General features: G+C 43.1%; 1 protein-coding gene across 1 annotated transcript in view; it reads right to left on the bottom strand.

Moving 5' to 3' along the window:
* The window catches only part of WASHC5 (WASH complex subunit 5), a 51,861-nt gene that overhangs the window by 7,056 nt on the left and 25,056 nt on the right, over positions 1 to 19,749 (bottom strand). The window contains exons 17-26 of the mRNA XM_081874022.1: positions 18,228 to 18,308; positions 16,420 to 16,521; positions 15,634 to 15,813; positions 14,106 to 14,230; positions 13,763 to 13,925; positions 6,949 to 7,051; positions 5,080 to 5,159; positions 2,726 to 2,829; positions 1,195 to 1,324; positions 244 to 340 (exon numbers count right to left, since the gene is read on the bottom strand). Of these exons, the coding sequence (XP_081730148.1) occupies positions 244 to 340; positions 1,195 to 1,324; positions 2,726 to 2,829; positions 5,080 to 5,159; positions 6,949 to 7,051; positions 13,763 to 13,925; positions 14,106 to 14,230; positions 15,634 to 15,813; positions 16,420 to 16,521; positions 18,228 to 18,308 (1,165 nt within the window). The remainder of the gene's footprint in view (positions 1 to 243; positions 341 to 1,194; positions 1,325 to 2,725; positions 2,830 to 5,079; positions 5,160 to 6,948; positions 7,052 to 13,762; positions 13,926 to 14,105; positions 14,231 to 15,633; positions 15,814 to 16,419; positions 16,522 to 18,227; positions 18,309 to 19,749) is intronic.

Here is a 19,749-nt window from a genome sequence, read left to right as displayed (position 1 = left end):
TTAAAGCTGCAAAGCAATCGTTCGGAGGCCTTCGCAATCTTTCCAATGGTGTCCTAAGCAGAAAATTACGCAGGTCAAAGCAAGCAGGTTTATTTACAGGTGGACATAATGAACAACAAAGAAAATTCTGTTATACTTGCAAGCTTGCCGAAGTTAAAATGAAAGCTCTTTGTGAGTTGTCCACGCTTACAGTTCACGAAAAGACAAGGGGGTGAGCAGAGGGGAAAAAGAGTTATACTATACCTAAGTTTTTACTGTACTGAAGTTTTGGCAACTGGGAAATCAGAAACAGAAAGTTCACGATGGGAAAATACGGCAATCGTTTTGTAGTTATGTAGATCTAGAAAGGAAATAAAAAAAAGATGGGAGGAAGGGGAAGACATTAATATTATCTATTTTATTAGGATTTTTGTATTACCGACCCTACAGTTTAAAGAAGCCGCGACTCTTTGAAGTGGTATCACAGTGCTCTAACTGCATGCTACGTATGCGGCCATAAACTCACAAAGTTCAAATATATATATATATATATATATATATATATTTACTGCACTACAACTAACAGTTAACAACACTCACATTCTAAACGCCAGGCATGTTAAGTTCCATTTCATGTTAAGCTCCATACTCATGTTAGAATATTTACAACTAGCAAAACTGACGGGAAGAGTTAGAGGAGTATTGAACCAGAAAATATTTGGAGAATGGAGAATATTTAAGGATTATATAAGATCATATTGTACCAACCACACCACATTAGCAGAACTTGAGTGATACTTGTAAACACAACAAATACCGTTTGTGGAGTAGACGGGGACAATATTAAAGAATACAAAACTGTGCGAAAAAAACGACAGTATATACAGTACAATGATTGGAAGACACGTTTTGACAGAAGTCTTTTTTATTTAAGTGTTTATTTAAGTATTAATTAGGAAGATTAAGTATTTTTTTATGCACATAAATCTGTTTTTTCTTCTTTCTTTTTTCTGTATTTTCTTTTTTCTTAATTTTTTTTAAATTTTCTTTTTGTAGTATGAGATTGTAAATTCTTTGTGTGTAATTTAAATTAATAAAGTTTATCATTTATTTGTTAAAAAAAGTTCCATTTAGACTACATAAACAATGAGACCCACACTCGGAATGCTGGACGAGAGAGGGAATGATTCTCTCATGAAAGGAAAACCACATCACCTTGTTTAGCGGGGTGTGAATGCCGGCTGCCTCCAGGTAGGCTGTGATGTCATACAGAAGAGTGTTGTCTTCTTTAGGGTAAGGCAATGAGGGATCCTGGTAATGGGCCTCTATGTCAGCCAGGATTGCTCTAGAAGGGCAACAGGAAGAGAGACCCGGTCTCAGTAACTGTCACTCACAAAGGCGAGCTGTGGAGGCGAGATCGCAGCACCCACAAGCATAGTACCCATCGTCTCAAAAACTCAAGTTTCCAGTCCTCACTGCTTGAAAATGTGTAAACAAAGCCTCCTAAAGTCTCACCAGCTTGGGTGGGGGAGGCAAGGCAGCAGGGAAACAAGAGTCAGCCAAGGAGAGGGTTTCACCGACAACACAAATGCTATTTTGAACACCCACCCACCCAAGAACAGGCAGAGAAGCAGTTATGCCAAACACGTGAAACTTCAAATTACTTTCCATAAACAGGTGAGGCCTTCTTTTTTGGTCATTTTTAACCATGTTTGTGAAGAAGACTTTTTTCCGGTTTGCGATTAAAAATGGGAACCTCTGAATCAGAATGTTCAATAGGGACGCCTTTCCCACAATCCTCAGCCTTACGGTTTAGAGTACCGTATTTTTCGCTCTATAGGATTCACCCGACCGTAGGACGCACCTTGTTTTAGAGGGGGAGATCAAGGGAAAAAATTCTCCCCCTCTCTGCTCAGTGCCCCTTCAGCGAAGCGGCAGGAGAAACGGAGCCCCTTCCATTTCTCCTCCCACTTCGCTGAAGGCGGCTATCCCTGAAGCCTGGAGAGGGAGAGGGGTTGGTGCGCACCGACCCCTCTCGCTCTCCAGGCTTCAACGAAAGCAACGCGTAGCCTCCGGAGTGCTCCCTCTGCGCTTTGGAGGCTTCGCGTTGCTATGGCTGAAGCCAAGGAGCCTGCATTCGCTCCATAGGACGTACACACATTTCCCCTTAATTTTTGGAGGGGAAAAAGTGCGCCCAATAGAGCGAAAAATACGGTATTTTTTGTTCCTCAATGGATTTTAACCAAATTTTATATGGGGAAAGAGTGAGCAACCCAAGATATTTTGCTGCCTCAAATTAGCCTTTCCCCCACCCCACCCAGCTAGAACTAGCACTTTAAAAACTCTTGTTTTTAATATTAGCCTTATTCCATCCTCCCCTCAACGTAAGCTGTCTTGAGATGCCGTTGGACTGAAAGGTGGAGTATAAATCTTCAAAACAAGTAAGAGTCTTTTCAATGATACTGAATATAGACCTTGCAAAAGGTTCTGGCTACAAAAAATTGGGTGGGGATTGCATCTCACCCAGAATATCTTGGGCTGACACCCTTTCCCCGATTCACAGGACGTGGGATGCAAAGAAATCTCCAATGGGCTTTTGGTCTCCTATGAAACTATGACCTGGTCCACCCCCCCCCCCAGCCCTTGTTCCATCCCAAAATGCAACCATTTTTGCCTGTAAAATAGAACTGGCCATTATCATCCTGGCGACACCAGCCAGTGATCCTCAAGGAGCTTTGATTCTTACTCATTAAGGTTCTCCAATGCAGCTGCTAAATGCTTGGAGTCGAATCTGCAGGAATAGTTAAGTTCGTTGGCGATCTGCCGTCTCAGAATCTGCATCTGGCCAACCTGGGGAAGGAGGGAAAGAATGAAAGAAAGAACTAAAGGAGCTCATCACAAGGAAGAAGTGAAAAACAAACTTCATTGCAGCAAACATCTTGTCTTTCCAAAGTAGGGTTTACCAAGCACCAGTTAAAAGGGGTGAGGTTATCAGGGGTCAGCAATTGTTTTCAGCAGGGGGCCGGTCCACTGTCCCTCGGACTTTGTGGGGGGGCCAGACTATATTTTGAAAAAAAATAATGGATGAATTCCTATGCCCCACAAATAAAGCAGTTTTCATGTAAATACAAGGACAACATCAAACTACAGTAACTTGTCTAGGGGTATATTTTTAGCAAGTTTCTTATGCAGTACACAGTACAGAAGCAATACATTTATTTATGCACCGTCAATTCAAATACCCTCTCCACAGATTCTTGTGTCATGGGTGGAATAAAAATATCTTGTGTCTCATTTGTAAAGATTTGAAACCAAGCCTTTGAAGTGCCTTTAATTACCCTTCTATGGTGAGTAAGGCATTCCGACAGCCACATTCCAAATATTACCTGGCCAGATTCCAGTGGGGATTACTACAGATTGTTTCCAGTATTGCTAATCAGGCTGCTGATAACAGAAAAAACACTAAGTCTCTGTGTTTAAGGTTATTGTTTAGATTTGATTCTAATGATAACAAGAGCTGAATTGGATAGAAGAAACAGATGCGTAATTTTGGAAGTAATGTGGAACACCTTTTCCCAAAAGGAGCATAGCTACGTGCAACTCCACCATGCATGAAGATAATAATATAATAATAATAATTTATTATTTATACCCCGCCCATCTGGCTGGGTTTCCCCAGCCACTTTGGGCTGCTCCCAACCGAATATTAAAAACACAGTACAGCATTAAACATTAAAAGCTTCCCTAAACAGGGCTGCCTTCAGATGTCATTTAAAAGTAAGATAGCTGCTTATTGCCACAGGGCGGGTGCCACTACCGAGAAGGCCCTCTGCCTGGTTCCCTGTAACCTCACTTCTCACAGTGAGGGAACCGCCAGAGATGGTGAGGCGTTCTCAAAGTAAAGGAAGGATTGAACTCTGATTAATAAGAATACACAGAATACACAGAGGCTTGAACCAGCAAGACTCTGGGAAGGGTGCATATAATAATCTGTGTCTGTCCCCTCGGCCCAGGTCGTTTTATTCACAAAAGAACTTTTACAGAGTGTTTGTAAGAACCAATCAGATTTCTTCTGAGCATATCAACAAACCCCACATGGGGACAAAGTTAAACTACCAAAACTAATTAAGCACGCATATTTTCTGGGGTAAACAAAACAGAACTATAAAGGAGTGCATCCAGCAACTCCGGAGATAATAAACAAGCAATATACATAAGAAGAGTGGCAAGGAGATAGGCATCTTTATCACCTTCCTGTGAAACTATTTCCAGGCCCTAAGATTGACATCCTGAGATTAACACATCGGAAAGACTACTTCAAAGAAGCTGCCCATTCTCTTTCACAGCCCAGGATGCATGATGCAGCACCTGGCACCTGGCTGTGTACGTGACTTGTCAAGCAAGAGAAATGGAACCGGGATGCAGAGGCGTGGATTGATCAAACATCATATCAAAATAGGTTAAACCCAGTCAACGCAATGCTTTCATTGCTGACACAGATGGCTTACTCTATATTTGTGATAATTCCTCATAGCAATCCCATCTGATCACTACATGATGGGGGTGGAGATGCTCCTCCAGGTATACTGGACCGAGGCCGTTTAGGGCTTTAAAGGTCAGCACCAACACTTTGAATTGTGCTCGGAAAGGTACTGGGAGCCAATGCAGGTCTCTCAGGACCAGTGGTATATGAGCCTCTCTCCCTGCAGCCTTTCCAGCAAGCCCCATTTTGGTCTTCTGCAACAGCATCGCAGCCAAACAAGAGCAGGGCTGCTGGATGAGGCCAAAGGCTCATCTAACATAGCATCCTGCTTGCACAGAGGCCAACCAGGTGCAGACAGTCTGCAGACAGGACCCAAGCACAACAACCAAGGGTCCTGTAGCTAGAGACATTCACGGCTGCTTAAGTTTTTGCAACAAACAAACCAATCAACTCATGCAATTAGAAATAATCCTTTAGATTAGGAGAAGGCGGGGGTGGGGAAGACTTTAAAGAGCTTGGGCGACGGCTGCCAAATTCTGAGAGAATAAGTAGAGCGGTTAGACAGGGAGAACATCGTGGCCTTACCCCACGTGTAATGAACATTATTACAAAAGTACCTTCATAATTGCATCAAGATAGGGAGACCATATCCTCTGCGTTTTGGTGACTGCTGTGGAATACACCTTGACACAATTGGCTGCAAAACAGGGAGGGGAAAAACACAAAGTCCTATCATTGGAGTCCTCCGTGTTTTTATTAGGCTGCGTACAGGTTCCATAGGGACGCGGGTGGCGCTGTGGGTTAAACCACAGAGCCTAAAACTTGCTGATCAGAAGGTTGGCGGTTCAAATCCCCGCGACGGGGTGAGCTCCCGTTGCTCGGTCCCTGCTCCTGCCAACCTAGCAGTTCGAAAGCACGTCAAAGTGCAAGTAGATAAATAGGTACTGCTCTGGCAGGAAGGTAAACGGCGTTTCCGTGCGCTGCTCTGGTTCGCCAGAAGCGGCTTAGTCATGCTGGCCACATGACCCGGAAGCTGTACGCCAGCTCCCTCGGCCAATAAAGCAAGATGAGTGCCGCAACCCCAGAGTCGGCCACGACTGGACCTAATGATCAGCGGTCCCTTTACCTTTTTACAGGTTCCATGCTGCTCAGAATCCACCTCAAGGGTTGGCATTGCAAATTGTGTTTACATGGAATCACACGGACCACGGTATCTGTAGCCTGGAAAACTGTGACGCTTAGTCCTCTGCCCTTTGTGCATCTCTCATCATGTCAAAAGGTGATTAACAGCAAGATAAATACATACAGTGGTACCTCGGTTTACGAACAACCTGGTTCACGAACAACTCGGAACCTGAACGCTGCAAACCCGGAAGTAGGTGTTCGGGTTTTCAAACTTTGCCCCGGAAGCCGAACGTGCTTCTGTTTTCACTGTTGCGCAGCAAATTTGAGCCCCCCGCATAGTAATTAAGCCTTTTCCCTCCCGCTTCTGCCCTTGCACGGCTCGTTTGCATCCCCTCCCCATTTTATTTTAAGCCAGGCATAGGCAAACTCGGCCCTCCAGATGTTTTGGGACTACAACTCCCATCATCCCTAGCTAACAGGACCAGTGGTCAGGGATGATGGGAATTGTAGTTTCAAAAACATCAGGAGGGCTTGTTTTTTGTTTTATGACTATCAGTGCAGGTAAGAAAAAACATATTTTAATTTTTATCATTTACAATACTGTCTTATTTATCTTATAGTACAGAACATTGATTATTGTTTTCATTTTATGGATCAATGGTCTTGTTAAGATAGTAAGATCCATGTTAAATTGCTGTTTTAGGGGTTGTTTTACATTGTCTGGAATGGATTAATACATTTTTCATTATTTTGTATAGGAAAGCTCACCTTGGTTTAAGAACGCTTTGGTTTAAGAACGGACTTCCGGAATGGATTAAGTTCGTAAACCAAGGTAACACTGTATATAGATAGGATACCATCCCCTGCAGTTTTATCTTCCAACTCCTTAATGCAGTGGTTCCTAAATTGTGGCCCGCAAACTTCATTCAGGTGGTCTGTAGAGTTTGCATTAAATATCCACACTGGCTTTTAGCAGTACTTTTGTTGCATTTTTCCTTTCCTTTCCTTTTGCATGTATTGCATTTTATTCTATTGCAGTTTGAGCTCCACAACATTCAATAAAATGTAATATATAAGAAGCGAAAGAAATAAAGATACGGTTGAAAATCACGCGGCATCTAGCGCAGCTCATTGCAATGGCTGCAACAGGAAGAAAAAATATTTAGCAGACCAGCAGGAGCCTCCGCAGTTTCCCAGTGGTCTGTGGGGCAAAGAAGCCTGAAGCTGAGACCCTGATCATTTTTGTCACCCCCTTGCAGAAGAACGGAAGCCCACCCACAAAGCTCCTGAAAACTTCTCAAGCGATTCATCGTTTGAGAATCTGTTTTCTAGGCTGGAACTCTGCTGGAAAGGATTCTTACCCACAATTCCCTTCAAAGGGTTGACAGCGTTTGTGAGAGATTTCAAGGCGTCGTGTACACCTTTGTCACGTAGCACCGTCTTCTGAAACATGCTGAGGAAATTCTAAAGCAAAGCAAAAAGAACATTTATGGCCACGGCTGGCGATCTCCTTCGGAGCAAGTCCGCCACTCAAGCGTATGCATGAGAAAGCAATTCATATTAACACCAGTCGCAAATTTAAATAGTAATAATAAGTTGCAAAGACGCAAACAAGTTCTGCCTTCCGTTTCTCAGAGCAGAGGCCCCAGAAAACTGAAGCCTCGGTCCTTCACTCTGCAAAATGGAGATAATAGTGACCTATTCTCCTAGCAGCGCTGGATTTAGGGCGCTGCAGGCGGTTCTCTCACACAGGGCGCTGAGCCGAGGGGGCACAAAATTGACTGGAAGATATGGCCTCAGGAGCAACTGCTTCTATTTTAGAGAAAATTTATGAAAAATTGGAATCTTTGGATAAAAAAGTGGAATCATTGGATAAAAAAGCTGATGAGCAAACTGCCAAAATCGATCAAAATACAGAATGTTTAAATAGATTAACTGGACAAGTTGCACAGAATGTACTGGCAATAGGAGAACTGACGGAGGCTACAGGTGAAAATCGGAAATTGGCTGAGGACACCAGCCAAAGACTTGGAAAGTTAGAACAAGAGGTAAGACCACTCAGCAAACAAGTAGGTGAACATCAGATCTATCTTTCTATGTTAGAACTGCGAAACAGGGAGAGTAACTTAAGGATAAGGTCCGTACCAGAAGTGGAAGAAGGCAACTTAGCTGAGTTTTTGACTAAAGAATTTTCCAAGTTTTGGAAATTAGAGGAAAAGGACTTTAAAATTGTATCAGCTTTTAGGCTTGGAAGATTTATAAAGAAAGAGAAGCCCAGAGACTGTTTGATAATATTGAGATCAAAGGAGGAAAGGGACAAGATTTTGGGCCTACACTACGGAAAGTCACTGGACATTTCGGACAAAAGAATTGAACTTTACAAGGATATTCCTAAACAACTGCTTGACCTTAGATCCGACTATTTGGAACTGGTTAGACTGTTGAGGAGCAACTCAATTATCTTCAGGTGGGAATTTCCCCAAGGATTATCTTTTACTTTTAGAGGGAAGAAGGTTAAAATTAGAACATTGGAAGACAGAGATAAATTTCTGAATTCATACGGAGAGGACCTTCAAAAAGGAATTGAACTACCTTCTGGGCCTGAAGCACCAGGGGTACCTGCACCCTTGGACCCTGAAGATCCAGCGAATAAGGTACCACCCCCAGAAAAATAACCAGATTCATTCAGGATGTCTCTGCAACTTTTGAGTTGGAATATAAATGGCTGTAACATCCCGGAAAAAAGGAGGAAAATTTTTCATATATTAAAAAAGGAACAATTGGACATTATTTGCTTACAAGAAACACATGTGACTAGGCTCCACAGAAAAGTGCTAATAAACAAAAGACTTGGTCAGGAATTCATATCCTCGGACAGAGTAAAGAAGAGAGGCGTGGTGATATATGCAAAAGAGAGCCTGTCACCTAAATTTTTATTTAAAGATGAACATGGAAGAATTTTAGCAATTGAGATACAACATCAAGGAGAGAAGATTTTGATATTAGGAATCTATGCACCAAACGAGGGGAAATCGGAATTTTACAAGAAGTTGCATGAGATTATGCTGGACTATCTGGACTATAACAACATCATTATGATGGGAGATATGAACGGGGTCGTATCAACTAACATGGATAAGTCACAAAGCCAAAACGTTACAAAAGATGGCAGACTACCAAAGACTTTTTTCGAAATGACAGACAATATGGATTGGATTGACATTTGGAGAACAAAGAACCCCTTGGGAAGAGAAGGAACATTTTTCTCTGAAGCCCAGCTGACTTGGACAAGAATCGACCAAATATGGATAACTAGAGGTCTGGCACCCAAGGTCAGAAAGGTGGAAATCTGCCCAAAGACCTGCTCCGACCATAACGCACTGAAGATGGACATGACACTACTACCAACCGGTTCCTTTAGATGGAAGATGAATGACAATTTGTTTAGAGATCAGGAGATTACTAAGAAGGCCCAAAAAGCCTTGAAGGATTATTTTGAGATAAACATGAACACTACGGTGGAAAAAAGAACTATCTGGGATGCAAGCAAAGCTGTGATGAGGGGGTTCTTGATACAACAGAATGCTGTAAAGAAAAGGACACAAAATGAGAGGAAAGATAAGATTTTGGAGAAAATTAAAGAATTAGAGAAGTTAAGATCAAATCCGAAATCACAGCCGATTTTGAGAGAAATTAAACTTCACCAAGCACAATATTCTAAACTGATAAATCAGGAGATAGAGTGGAAGATCAAATTAATGAAACAAAAAACTTTTGAATCGGCAAATAAATGTGGGAAACTGCTAGCTTGGCAGTTGAAGAAGAGACAAAAATTAAACACAGTCACAAATCTAGAAATTGAAGGAAGAAACATTCAGAACCCCGCGGAGATTAGAAAGTGCTTCCAGAGATATTTCAAAAAATTATATACTCAAGGGCCGCAAGACGAGGTTGAGATTAAACAATTTTTGGAAAAAAATGGACTAACAAAATTGTCACAAGAAAACAGATCAATCCTGAATAGCAAAATAACACGACAAGAGATTGAACAAGCCATTCAGAACATGCAATTGGGCAAATCTCCAGGGCCAGATGGCCTGACCTCCAAGTATTATAAGACATTAAAAGACTATTTGATACAACCACTGATGGAGGTCAGCAACGAAATTATGGAGGGGAAGAGGGCGCCGGAATCGTGGAAGGAAGCTTTCATCACATTGATACCAAAATTGGAAACTGAAAAGACACAACTCAAGAACTATCGTCCCATCTCCCTTTTAAATGTGGATTACAAAATATTTGCAGATGTTTTGGCAAGTAGATTTAAAAGAGTTCTAAATGAAGTAATTCATAAAGACCAGGCAGGCTTTCTCCCAGGTAGACACATGTTTGCTAATACAAGGAACATTATTGACATCTTGGAACTTTTGCAAACAGACATAAACACAAAAGCAGTGTTAATCTTCATAGATGCGGAGAAGGCCTTTGATAATATCTCTTGGAAATTTATGAAGGGAAATCTAAAAGAAATGGGAGTGGGATGGGGTTTTGAGAATGGGATTGATGCAATATACTCAGAACAAAAGGCTAAATTGATAGTTAACAATGTGGTTACAGAAGAGTTCAAAATTGAAAAAGGAACACGACAAGGCTGCCCGATCTCCCCTTTGTTATTTATTTCGGTTCTGGAGGTGCTCTTGAATATGATCAGAGGGGACCGGTTGGTGGAAGGGATTCAGGTCGGAGCGAAACAATACAAACTTAAAGCCTTTGCAGATGACCTAGTTTTGACTCTGCAGGAGCCAGAATCTAGTACAAAAAGAGTATTACAACTGATTCAAGATTTTGGTCGGGTGGCGGGATTTAAATTAAATAAACAGAAAACTAAGGTGTTGGGAAAAAAATTGACAGATATAGAGTCAGAACGGTTTCAGAGAGAGACAGAACTAACTGTGGTTAAAAAAGTAAAATACCTAGGGGTAAACATAACAGCAAAAAATCTGAATCTATTTAAGGATAACTATGAAAAATGTTGGTCTGAAATTAAGAGAGACTTGGACAGTTGGACAAAATTGAAGCTATCTTTGCTAGGCCGAATTGCTGCTATTAAGATGAATGTATTGCCAAAAATGTTGTTTTTGTTTCAAACATTACAGATTGTGGACAAGACGGAGTGCTTCCGGAAGTGGCAGAGAGATATCTCTAAATTTGTCTGGCAGGGCAAAAAGCCCAGAATTAAGTTTAAGATATTAACTGATGCGAAAGAAAGAGGGGGCTTTGCCCTGCCAGACCTAAAGCTGTATTATGAAGCCGCAGCTTTCTGTTGGCTAAAAGACTGGCTACTCCTCGAAGACACTGATGTATTGGACCTGGAAGGTTTTAACAATGCTTTTGGTTGGCATGCATACTTATGGTATGACAAGGTTAAGATCAATAAGGCCTTTAAGAACCATATTGTCAGGAAAGCAGTGTTTAATGTCTGGACAAAATACAAAGACTTATTGGAAAACAAAACTCCAAGGTGGCTTTCACCTCTGGAAGCTAAGGCCCGAAAAAGACCCAATATGGAGGCCAAATGGCCAAAATATTGGGAAATACTAGAAAAAGATGGAGACAATTGGAAATTGCAGAGTTTGGAGAAAATGAAGGATAAAGTGCGAGACTGGCTACATTATGCTCAGATTAAAGAAGTCTTTAAAAACGACAAAAAGCTAGGGTTCCAGGTGGAGAAATCGAAGTTGGAAACAGAATTGTTAGAACCAAAGACTAAGGTACTTTCAAGAATGTATAACTTGCTGTTAAAATGGAACACACAAGATGAAATGGTTAAATCAGCTATGATAAAGTGGGCACAGGACATTGTGTATAATATCATGTTTGAGGACTGGGAAAGGTTGTGGACCACTGGGTTGAACTTCACTGCATGTAATGCTTTGAAGGAAAATGTAATGAAAATGATATATAGATGGTACATGACCCCAGTTAAACTTGCTAAGATATACCATTTGTCTGATAATAAATGTTGGAAATGTAAAGAAAATGAAGGAACATTCTTTCACCTCTGGTGGACCTGCCCTAGGGTGAAGGCCTTCTGGGAAATGATATATAATGAGCTGAAAAATGTATTTAAGTATACCTTCACCAAGAAACCAGAGGCCTTCCTTTTGGGCATTGTCGGCCAGAAGGTGTTAAAGAAGGACCGAACATTCTTTATGTATGCAACAACGGCAGCAAGGATACTCATCGCTAAGAACTGGAAAACTCAAGATCTACCCACACTGGAAGAGTGGCAGATGCAACTGATGGACTATATGGAACTAGCCGAGATGACTGGCAGAATCCGAGACCTGGGAGAGGAGAGGGTCGAAGAAGATTGGAAGAAATTCAAGATTTATCTAAAAAAACACTGTAATTTGGTTGAATGTTAAGAAAGGATGCTAGATCATAAATAATTGTGCACTACTAAACTAGATGGAATTAAGATGATAAGTAAGTTTGAGGAAAAATTATAAACCTATTGGAGAATTAATAGACTATATTTAAATGAATTTGACACAAGAGTGTAAACAAGATGATAAATTGTGGGCAAGAATTGACAACGATGTTAATGGGAGCGGGAGGTGTGAGGGAGTCCAAAGATGTTAAGAAAGTATGTTATGATATATGTTATACTGTTCTTTATCTTTGCATTTATGTTTAAAAATCCTAATAAAATATATTTTAAAAAAAAAACAAAATTGAGAAGATCCATAACTGAGAAGATCCCTTTGAGGGTACCAAATTTTGGGTGCCATTATACGAAAGATAGGCCGTCCCTGGTCCTAGGTCTACTTCATGGGCAAATGAAACCAATGTTCCAGAAAGCGCCTATAGCTTGAGGGCATGATCCGTCCTCTCCCACCATTGCAACTCTGGGCACCAGGTCCTTAGCTAGAAGGGGATTCAGACAGATAATTTATGACGGGCAAAGACCAGCTCACATAACATAACACAATAAAAACAGCGTTAGATAAAAGATAAAATATACAATCGGAGCAGATTGCAGCAATAGCTCATGAGTTAAAATTGAGATATATACATACATCCGTACAACTGAGATTTGGGCTATCATAAAAAATTGACCCTGAGGCGCCCCCAAGGGCAACTTCAGCATTTCCCTATTAAGCTATTTTATTCTAGAGGATGATCTGTGCCTGCAAATCTGGGCGCAGAATCTGGCAACCAGCCAGATTGTCTTATGATCTTTGCCTAAGAGGAGAGAATTAAGTTTAGACTTGTCTGAAAGATCGGCGAGCCTCTTCAGCAAAGGATCAATGGTGTCTCTACGGATCTCAACATAAAAAGGGCATCTAAAAATATATATGTTTGAGGCTTCCTATTTCCCCTAATGGGCAGGCGCAAAGTCTCTGAGAGTACGGGACCCTTCTATAGGAGCCTTCCAGAAGGCGCTGCTTTCCCCCCACCGCCAGCCTCAAAGATCCCTGAAGCCTTTGGAGCGCAGCGCGAGTTCCTGCTGCACTCCAAAGGCTTGAGGCTTTGGGGACAGGCTTTGTAGCCTCCGCAGGGCAACGGGGTGAAGGCACCCCACTGCCCTGCGGAGGCTTTGTGCAGCCAAACACAAGCTAGAACAGCGAGACAGAGCGCTGCGTCTCCCTGTTCTGGCTTCGGGGACATCCTTTGTAGCCTGTATTCGCTCTATAGGACACACACACATTTCCCCTTAATTTTTGGAGGGGGAAAAGCGCGTCCTATAGAGCGAAAAATACGGTACGTAGTGTCCTTTGTTATAAGCACTGAATTAGAAGAATCAGGTTGAGAAAGCGCTGGGAGATATCCCTGTCCCAAGATATATGACGTGCTGGGAGATAATATTAGCCAACATGGACCTATGGCTTATAAAACAATGGATTGCTAAATGGTAGTATTAAGTAAGAATTGTCAAGGCGTTCTTGCCATGCTAGGTGATGAGCAACCTAACAACATCATAGTAAGCAATCAAAGGGTGACTGAAGGCCCTTTTCTTGTTTTCGCTGACAGTAGCTAGCATGGCAAGGGAAATGTGGGCAAATCCAAAAGGACAAGAGGGCAGTTCTCTCCCCAAGATGTTGGTATTCCACCTCCCCAGGCAGTCGTCTGCTTTTGCTCAACTCCTGGAGCACCCTACGCTTGGTTTACCTGCAGCTCTTTCACAATCATGAAGCAGAGAAGCCTGTCGAGACCATTCAGGCCAAAGGTGCCCAGGCTGTCCTGGATTTCGGAAAACAGGCGGCTGTTGGACACTTCCTGGTGCGTTCGCAGATCGTACCAGGTGTTCAGGGGGTCAATGTAGCAGGCACTTCTGCAAGAGGAAAAGGGGATGGAGAGACTTCCATGAAACTTCTATGCCTAAGTCCTTATCTTTGCCATGTGTCCTCCCCCCTCCCCCACAACTCTGATGGGTAAATGTTCAGCCCGAACTTTTCATAATACGTTTATGCAAACGCCAGGCTTTCAGAAACCTGGACAACACAATGCTCACTTTGGGTCTGTGATCCTCAGGATCTCTCGGCAGAGCCGGCCAATGAAGGTAGCAGATTCATCCACAGGTGCAAATGTTGGTATTGGGATATGTGTGGACTGATACATGCTTTGCCAGTCCTGGATCTGAAAGATACGCAGGTCGGAAGTAACTCTTAAGGCCTGTCTTTCATTACAAAGATGACGACAACTACGGCATTATTAGTGGTACAGTATTTTACAAAACGGTTTTGCTTTGAGGTTCAAAACACCATGGCTTGTATCCGATGCATTCCATCAGTAGAAGGATTTTTGCTTCCCCCCACCCTACCCCACATGCTTAGATTTGCTCTGGGGCTTCCCTCAAGCCCACAGAGCAGATTTGGGGGAGAGGAGAGGAGAAAGGGGGTAGGTTCCATTTTGGAAATCGTTGCACTGAAGAAATGTATTAGATGGATACCACCCCATGTTGCTATTACATCTGCCATTGTGCAGCGATCGTTCTGTACAGTGGTACCTCGGGTTAAGAAGTTAATTCATTCTGGAGGTCCGTTCTTAACCTGAAACTGTTCTTAATCTGAAGCACCACTTTAGCTAATGGGGCCTCCCGCTGCCGCCATGCGATTTCTGTTCTCATCCTGAAGCAAAGTTCTTAACCTGAGGTACCATTTCTGGGTTAGTGGAGTCTGTAACCTGAAGAGTATGTAACCTGAAGTGTCTGTAACCCGAGGTACCACTGTATTTTGGGTGCCCCTCAGCAAGATAAGCTTAGTAGGCCTTCTTCATTCTGGATGAGGTGGAGCACCCAGTCTTAAATCAGACTGCTGCCCTCTACTGGTGCCTAAAATCCATTCAGGAAGCATCGACAACAACAAAACAGCAAGTCATCTTCAGCTTTGCCTATCACTCTTCCCTCCTCTGCCCAATAAGTCTTGCACAATGGTTTGCTGCAGGTATCTGGAAACAGCAACTGGAACAACGCAGACTAACTGGGGAAGGGCTCCAGAGAATCTGCTTTTGCATGTAAAATGTGCCAAACAGGGCTGGGAAAGATCCCTGCCTCCGGGAAGGTGCTTGCTTCCTAGTTAGTGGAGACCACCAGGGATCAGGAGCCTGCGACTCTCTGGATGCTGTTGCGACTACAAATCCCATCATCCCCGATTTCTGGCAACGCTGGCTGGAGCTGATGGGAGCTGGAGTCCAGCAACATCTGCAGGGCCACCGTTTCCCCATCCCTGGTGTAGACAATACTTAGCTGGATGGGCCAGCAGAGTAAAGGAAGCTTCCTTAGGTTCTTAAGCTAAGAGCCCGATTCTAAATCTTTCACTGATGCACAAGCAAACTGTCCTGGGCTGGCTTGCATTGAGGTCACAGTGCAACCGATACTTGGATTCCAACTCTATACCTTTCAGGGCACTCCGCCCCTTATCGCTAAATCTGCAAGTGCAGCTGATTGTAGGGTCAAACACATTAAAAAAAGGGTGTGTGTCGAGTCAATATTTTCGAACCACTCAGATGTTACGAAGCTCATCGCCAAGAATGACTTGTACCTTGGTCCTCAGGAAGTTATTGCACTCCTGTTCCACATTGTAATTGATAATCCGGGACACCTCTTCCTGCCAAATCTTCAAGCCGTAGATGTTGACATAATCCTGGATATACTCAAAAGAGCGGTGGAACCCATCCATTGTGGCTGCCATGTCTTTCAGCTTGGGCATGAGTTCACTGGGCTGCGGAAATAGGGAAGAAAATGAAAATGACACCCAGCATTTATTTCTCTTACAGTTCATCATTTTTTTTGTAGTCAGCAAGGTTGGGGCAGGGGAGAGAGAAGATTTAGACCCCAAAGTAACAAATGCAATTTAAGCGAGCGTTTCTGTAGTGCCTGTCACAAGGAACTATAGCCTACACAAACTCTTGACACCCATGGTTTTCTTCTCTCCAAACAAACCACAGGGGGAAGCTAGGTTTTTTTCCTTGGATTTGTCTTTTACGTAATTTGGAGAGAAACTCTCCAAATTGTGGTTTGCACACAGCACTAAGTCAGAGCTCTGGTTCTTGTATGGAGCGAAGGAGTCAAACAAGGGCAATCTGAGCTGCATGCACAAGCACTCAGCTTGTTCACAGTAAACCGTGGTTTCTCTTGACCACATTTTGCCATGACATGCAAACCAAGCAGTCTGCATGGCATGCAAACCAAACTTGAGAGCAGAGCCCAAATCTGAAAAGAAAATATAAGCAAGCAGTGGAAAGAAGGAAGCCTGCATATAACTGTAATAGCAACTGGTCACGGCAAGGAAAGAACAATGGGGGAAATTGAGGGATGTGTTTGGCACCTTGGCTCTGGGGTTGAAGATAAGCCCTCTGTGCAGTGCTAGGGCCACTCGTTTCACCAGCTCTTTCCTTATACCGTCTTCCAGCAGCTGTTTGGGATCCACCTAAGGTGAGCAAACAAAGAAAGAAGCCATTGTGTATAAAAACCCTTCCTACGAATGTCAGTGCAAAACCTTGGAGCCGTGTGACAGGAGCAAGCCAGCAGTAATCAGACACAGCAATTTGGAGTTAATTATGTATTAACAAAAACAGGGGAGTCATGCCTAATGAGCACAGCAACTCACCTCTCACAGTTCTGGCCCTCATGAAGCAGTTGCTGACACTCAAGGTCCCTGCCTCCCCACAGCCATCTAAGTCTCTTCCTCTCCAGGGTTTCCCCCTAAGCGATCTGAGACTGTGCCTGCATGAAGCTAACTTCTCCTCTGCCCTTTTCATGCCTCTCCTGGTTCTGGGAGACCAGAGGAATCACCGTATTTTTCGCTCTATAAGACACAATTTTCCCCCTCCAAAAATTAAGGGGAAATTGGTGTGCTTCTTATGGAGCGAATGCAGGCTCCATGACTTCAGCGAAAGCAACGCGAAGCCTCCGAAGCGCAGCGGGAGTGCTCCGGAGGCTTCGCGTTGCTTTTGTTGAAGCCTGGAGAGTGAGAGGGGTCGGTGCGCACCGATCCCTCTTGCTCTCCTGGCTTCGCTTTGCTGGAGAGGCGCTCCGCAGCTTTCCCTCTCTGCGCAGCGCCCCTTCAGCGAAGCGGGAGGAGAAATGGAAGGGGCTCTGTTTCTCCTGCCACTTTACTGAAGGGGCGCTGCGCAGAGAGGGAGAGAATTTTTTTTACTTGTTCTCCCCCTCTAAAACTAGGTGCGTCCTATAGAGCAGTGTTTCCCAACCTTGGGCCTCCAGCTGTTTTTGAACTACAATTCCCATCATCCCTGACCTCTGGTCTTGCTAGCTAGGGATGATGGGAGTTGTAGTCCAAAAACAGCTGGAGGCCCAAGGTTGGGAAACACTGCTATAGAGCGAAAAATACAGTAGTTGCAGCAGAAGAGGGACACACCCATGCCTCTTCACCAGCTGGACTCAACTCTGTCTTTCCGCCTTTCTCTCCTACTTCAGCTTCTGCCTCCGATTCTGGACTTCTCTCTGCTCCCCCCACTCACTAAGCCCCCAGATCCCTCCTCCTCCCAGTCTGAGCACAGCTGCTTCTCAGAAATGCTTCCATTGTTTGTTATAAGCGCTTGTTGGCTTTCCACGAGAAAATGTCTCAAGGCGACTTGTAAATCCGTAATACAGTGGTACTTCGGGTTAAGAACTTAATTCGTTCTGGAGGTCCATTCTTAACCTGAAACTGTTCTTAACCTGAAGCACCACTTTAGCTAAGGGGCCTCCTGCTGCTGCCGGAGCACAATTTCTGTTCTCATCCTGAAGCAAAGTTCTTAACCCGAGGTACTATTTCTGGGTTAGCGGAGTCTGTAACCTGAAACGTCTGTAACCTGAAGTATCTGTAACCCGAGGCACCACTGTATACAACTTGGCAGTGGTTTACAACCAAATGCTCAGAAATATAGTTCCTAAAAGTGCTTGTCCTACAGGAACTATGGAAAGAGTGGGCCCTGGCATTGCAGCAAGCAGAAAAGCTTTAGCCTGGCACCTAAAAGCTGACAGTGATGGCACCAGGCATGCTTCCTTGGGGAGAGCATCCCATGGAAGCCACCACCAAAAAGGCCTATTCTTGCCTTGCCGCACTCTGCACCTGCCTTAGGGGACCCACAGCTTTCTAGTTTTCTCCAGCCTGATGCAATGCAAAACGATTACCTTGATGATTCCGACCAGTGTCGTTTTCATCATCAGAATGCCTTCTGTGAAGATTGAGATGGCGTGCGTAAGCTTAGCGACCTTTGGGGACAGGAGGAGAAGCTAGCAGTTAAAAAAGCAAGAACTATAGTAGGGCAAATAATGGTCGCTTCCCCTCCTTCCCGACATGTTGAATAAAAGCAAAACAAAACACAGCAGAGGGCCTTCTCGGTAGTGGTGCCCGCCCTGTGGAACGCCCTCCCAGCAGATGTCAAGGAAATAAACAACTATCTGGCTTTCAGAAGACATCTGAAGGCAGCCCCTGTTTAGGGAAGTTTTTAACGTTTAACACTTTATTGTGTTTTCAATATTTGGTTGGGAGCCCCTCAGAGTGGCTGGGGAAACCCAGGCAGATGGGCGGGGTATAATAAATTATATGATGATGATGAAATTATTTGTTCCGTTTACAGAATGCTTTTCTTAGTTCAAAGGTCCCAGGGCGATTTCACGAGACATCATCAAAAAGTATTGGTGGGCTGGGTTTATTTATTTTTTTTAAATGATATTTATTCGAAATTTCAAAAAATACAAAAAAATACAAAAAAAACCACAGAAAAAACAATAAAAAAAACATAGATAACAAAGAAAAATACAAATCCAAATTATATCCTTTCATTTACTTATTTCTTGGACGTTCTCACACCTCCCTTTTTGTATTCTATCTTAATTCATTATTTCAGCAAATTCTTCCCATACTTCACAATTTTTATTTAAATAATTTGTCTTAACAATCTGTCTCTTTTCCCCCCCGTTAACTCAACATATCCTTTCCAACTTTTACTATATTCTGTTATTCAATTTACCGTTAATTTCTTTAACCTTATCTTACCTTAACAACCATAAAATTTCAAAATTTAAACCATATTTATGCATACCTCCTTCAAACCTTTCTACTAAAGCCAATTAATTCCTTTCCAACATATTCTGATATTTCATTAGTATCACACTAATTCCAAAAAGAAAATATATAAAAAGAAATTCTCTTCTAATTTAATCCAACGTCCCTTCTTCCTGGTTTCGGGTTATGTCAGTCCATTCTAAATATTACATCCTGTCCATCAATCTGGTGTTCTAATGTCCGAGGCTCTCAGGTCTCTTCTATGCCCCCTCTGCAGGTTTTCTTGTTCCTGTTTATACTTGCACCCTTCCCTGTCCCTTGTTGGTTTCTTTCGTAGTTTCTTCCCTCTCTCCTTGAGGAGAGGGTCTCCGGGGAATTCCAAATGGTAATAGTCTCTATTTTCTTTCATCAAGTTAGCCCATTCCCCACAATCCCCCTCCCCTATTTTAATTTTGTAATCCCAAAAATAATTATTCCAGAAATAGTTGTCAACTTGTTTCACAGTCCCACCAGAGCTAAGAGTTTCCTTAACTCCAGACACTTCCAGACTGGGCTGGGTTTAAGGGCTTCCTGCCTGGGGAGCTTGTATAAGCTCTGCTGAAAAACCTCCTTTACAGCGGTACCTCAGGTTAAGTACTTAATTCG

The sequence above is a fragment of the Podarcis erhardii genome (assembly GCF_964252035.2).
Source record: "Podarcis erhardii genome assembly, chromosome: 8".
Taxonomy (NCBI): Eukaryota; Metazoa; Chordata; class Lepidosauria; order Squamata; family Lacertidae; genus Podarcis; species Podarcis erhardii.
This window is presented reverse-complemented; position numbering and strand designations above follow the sequence as displayed.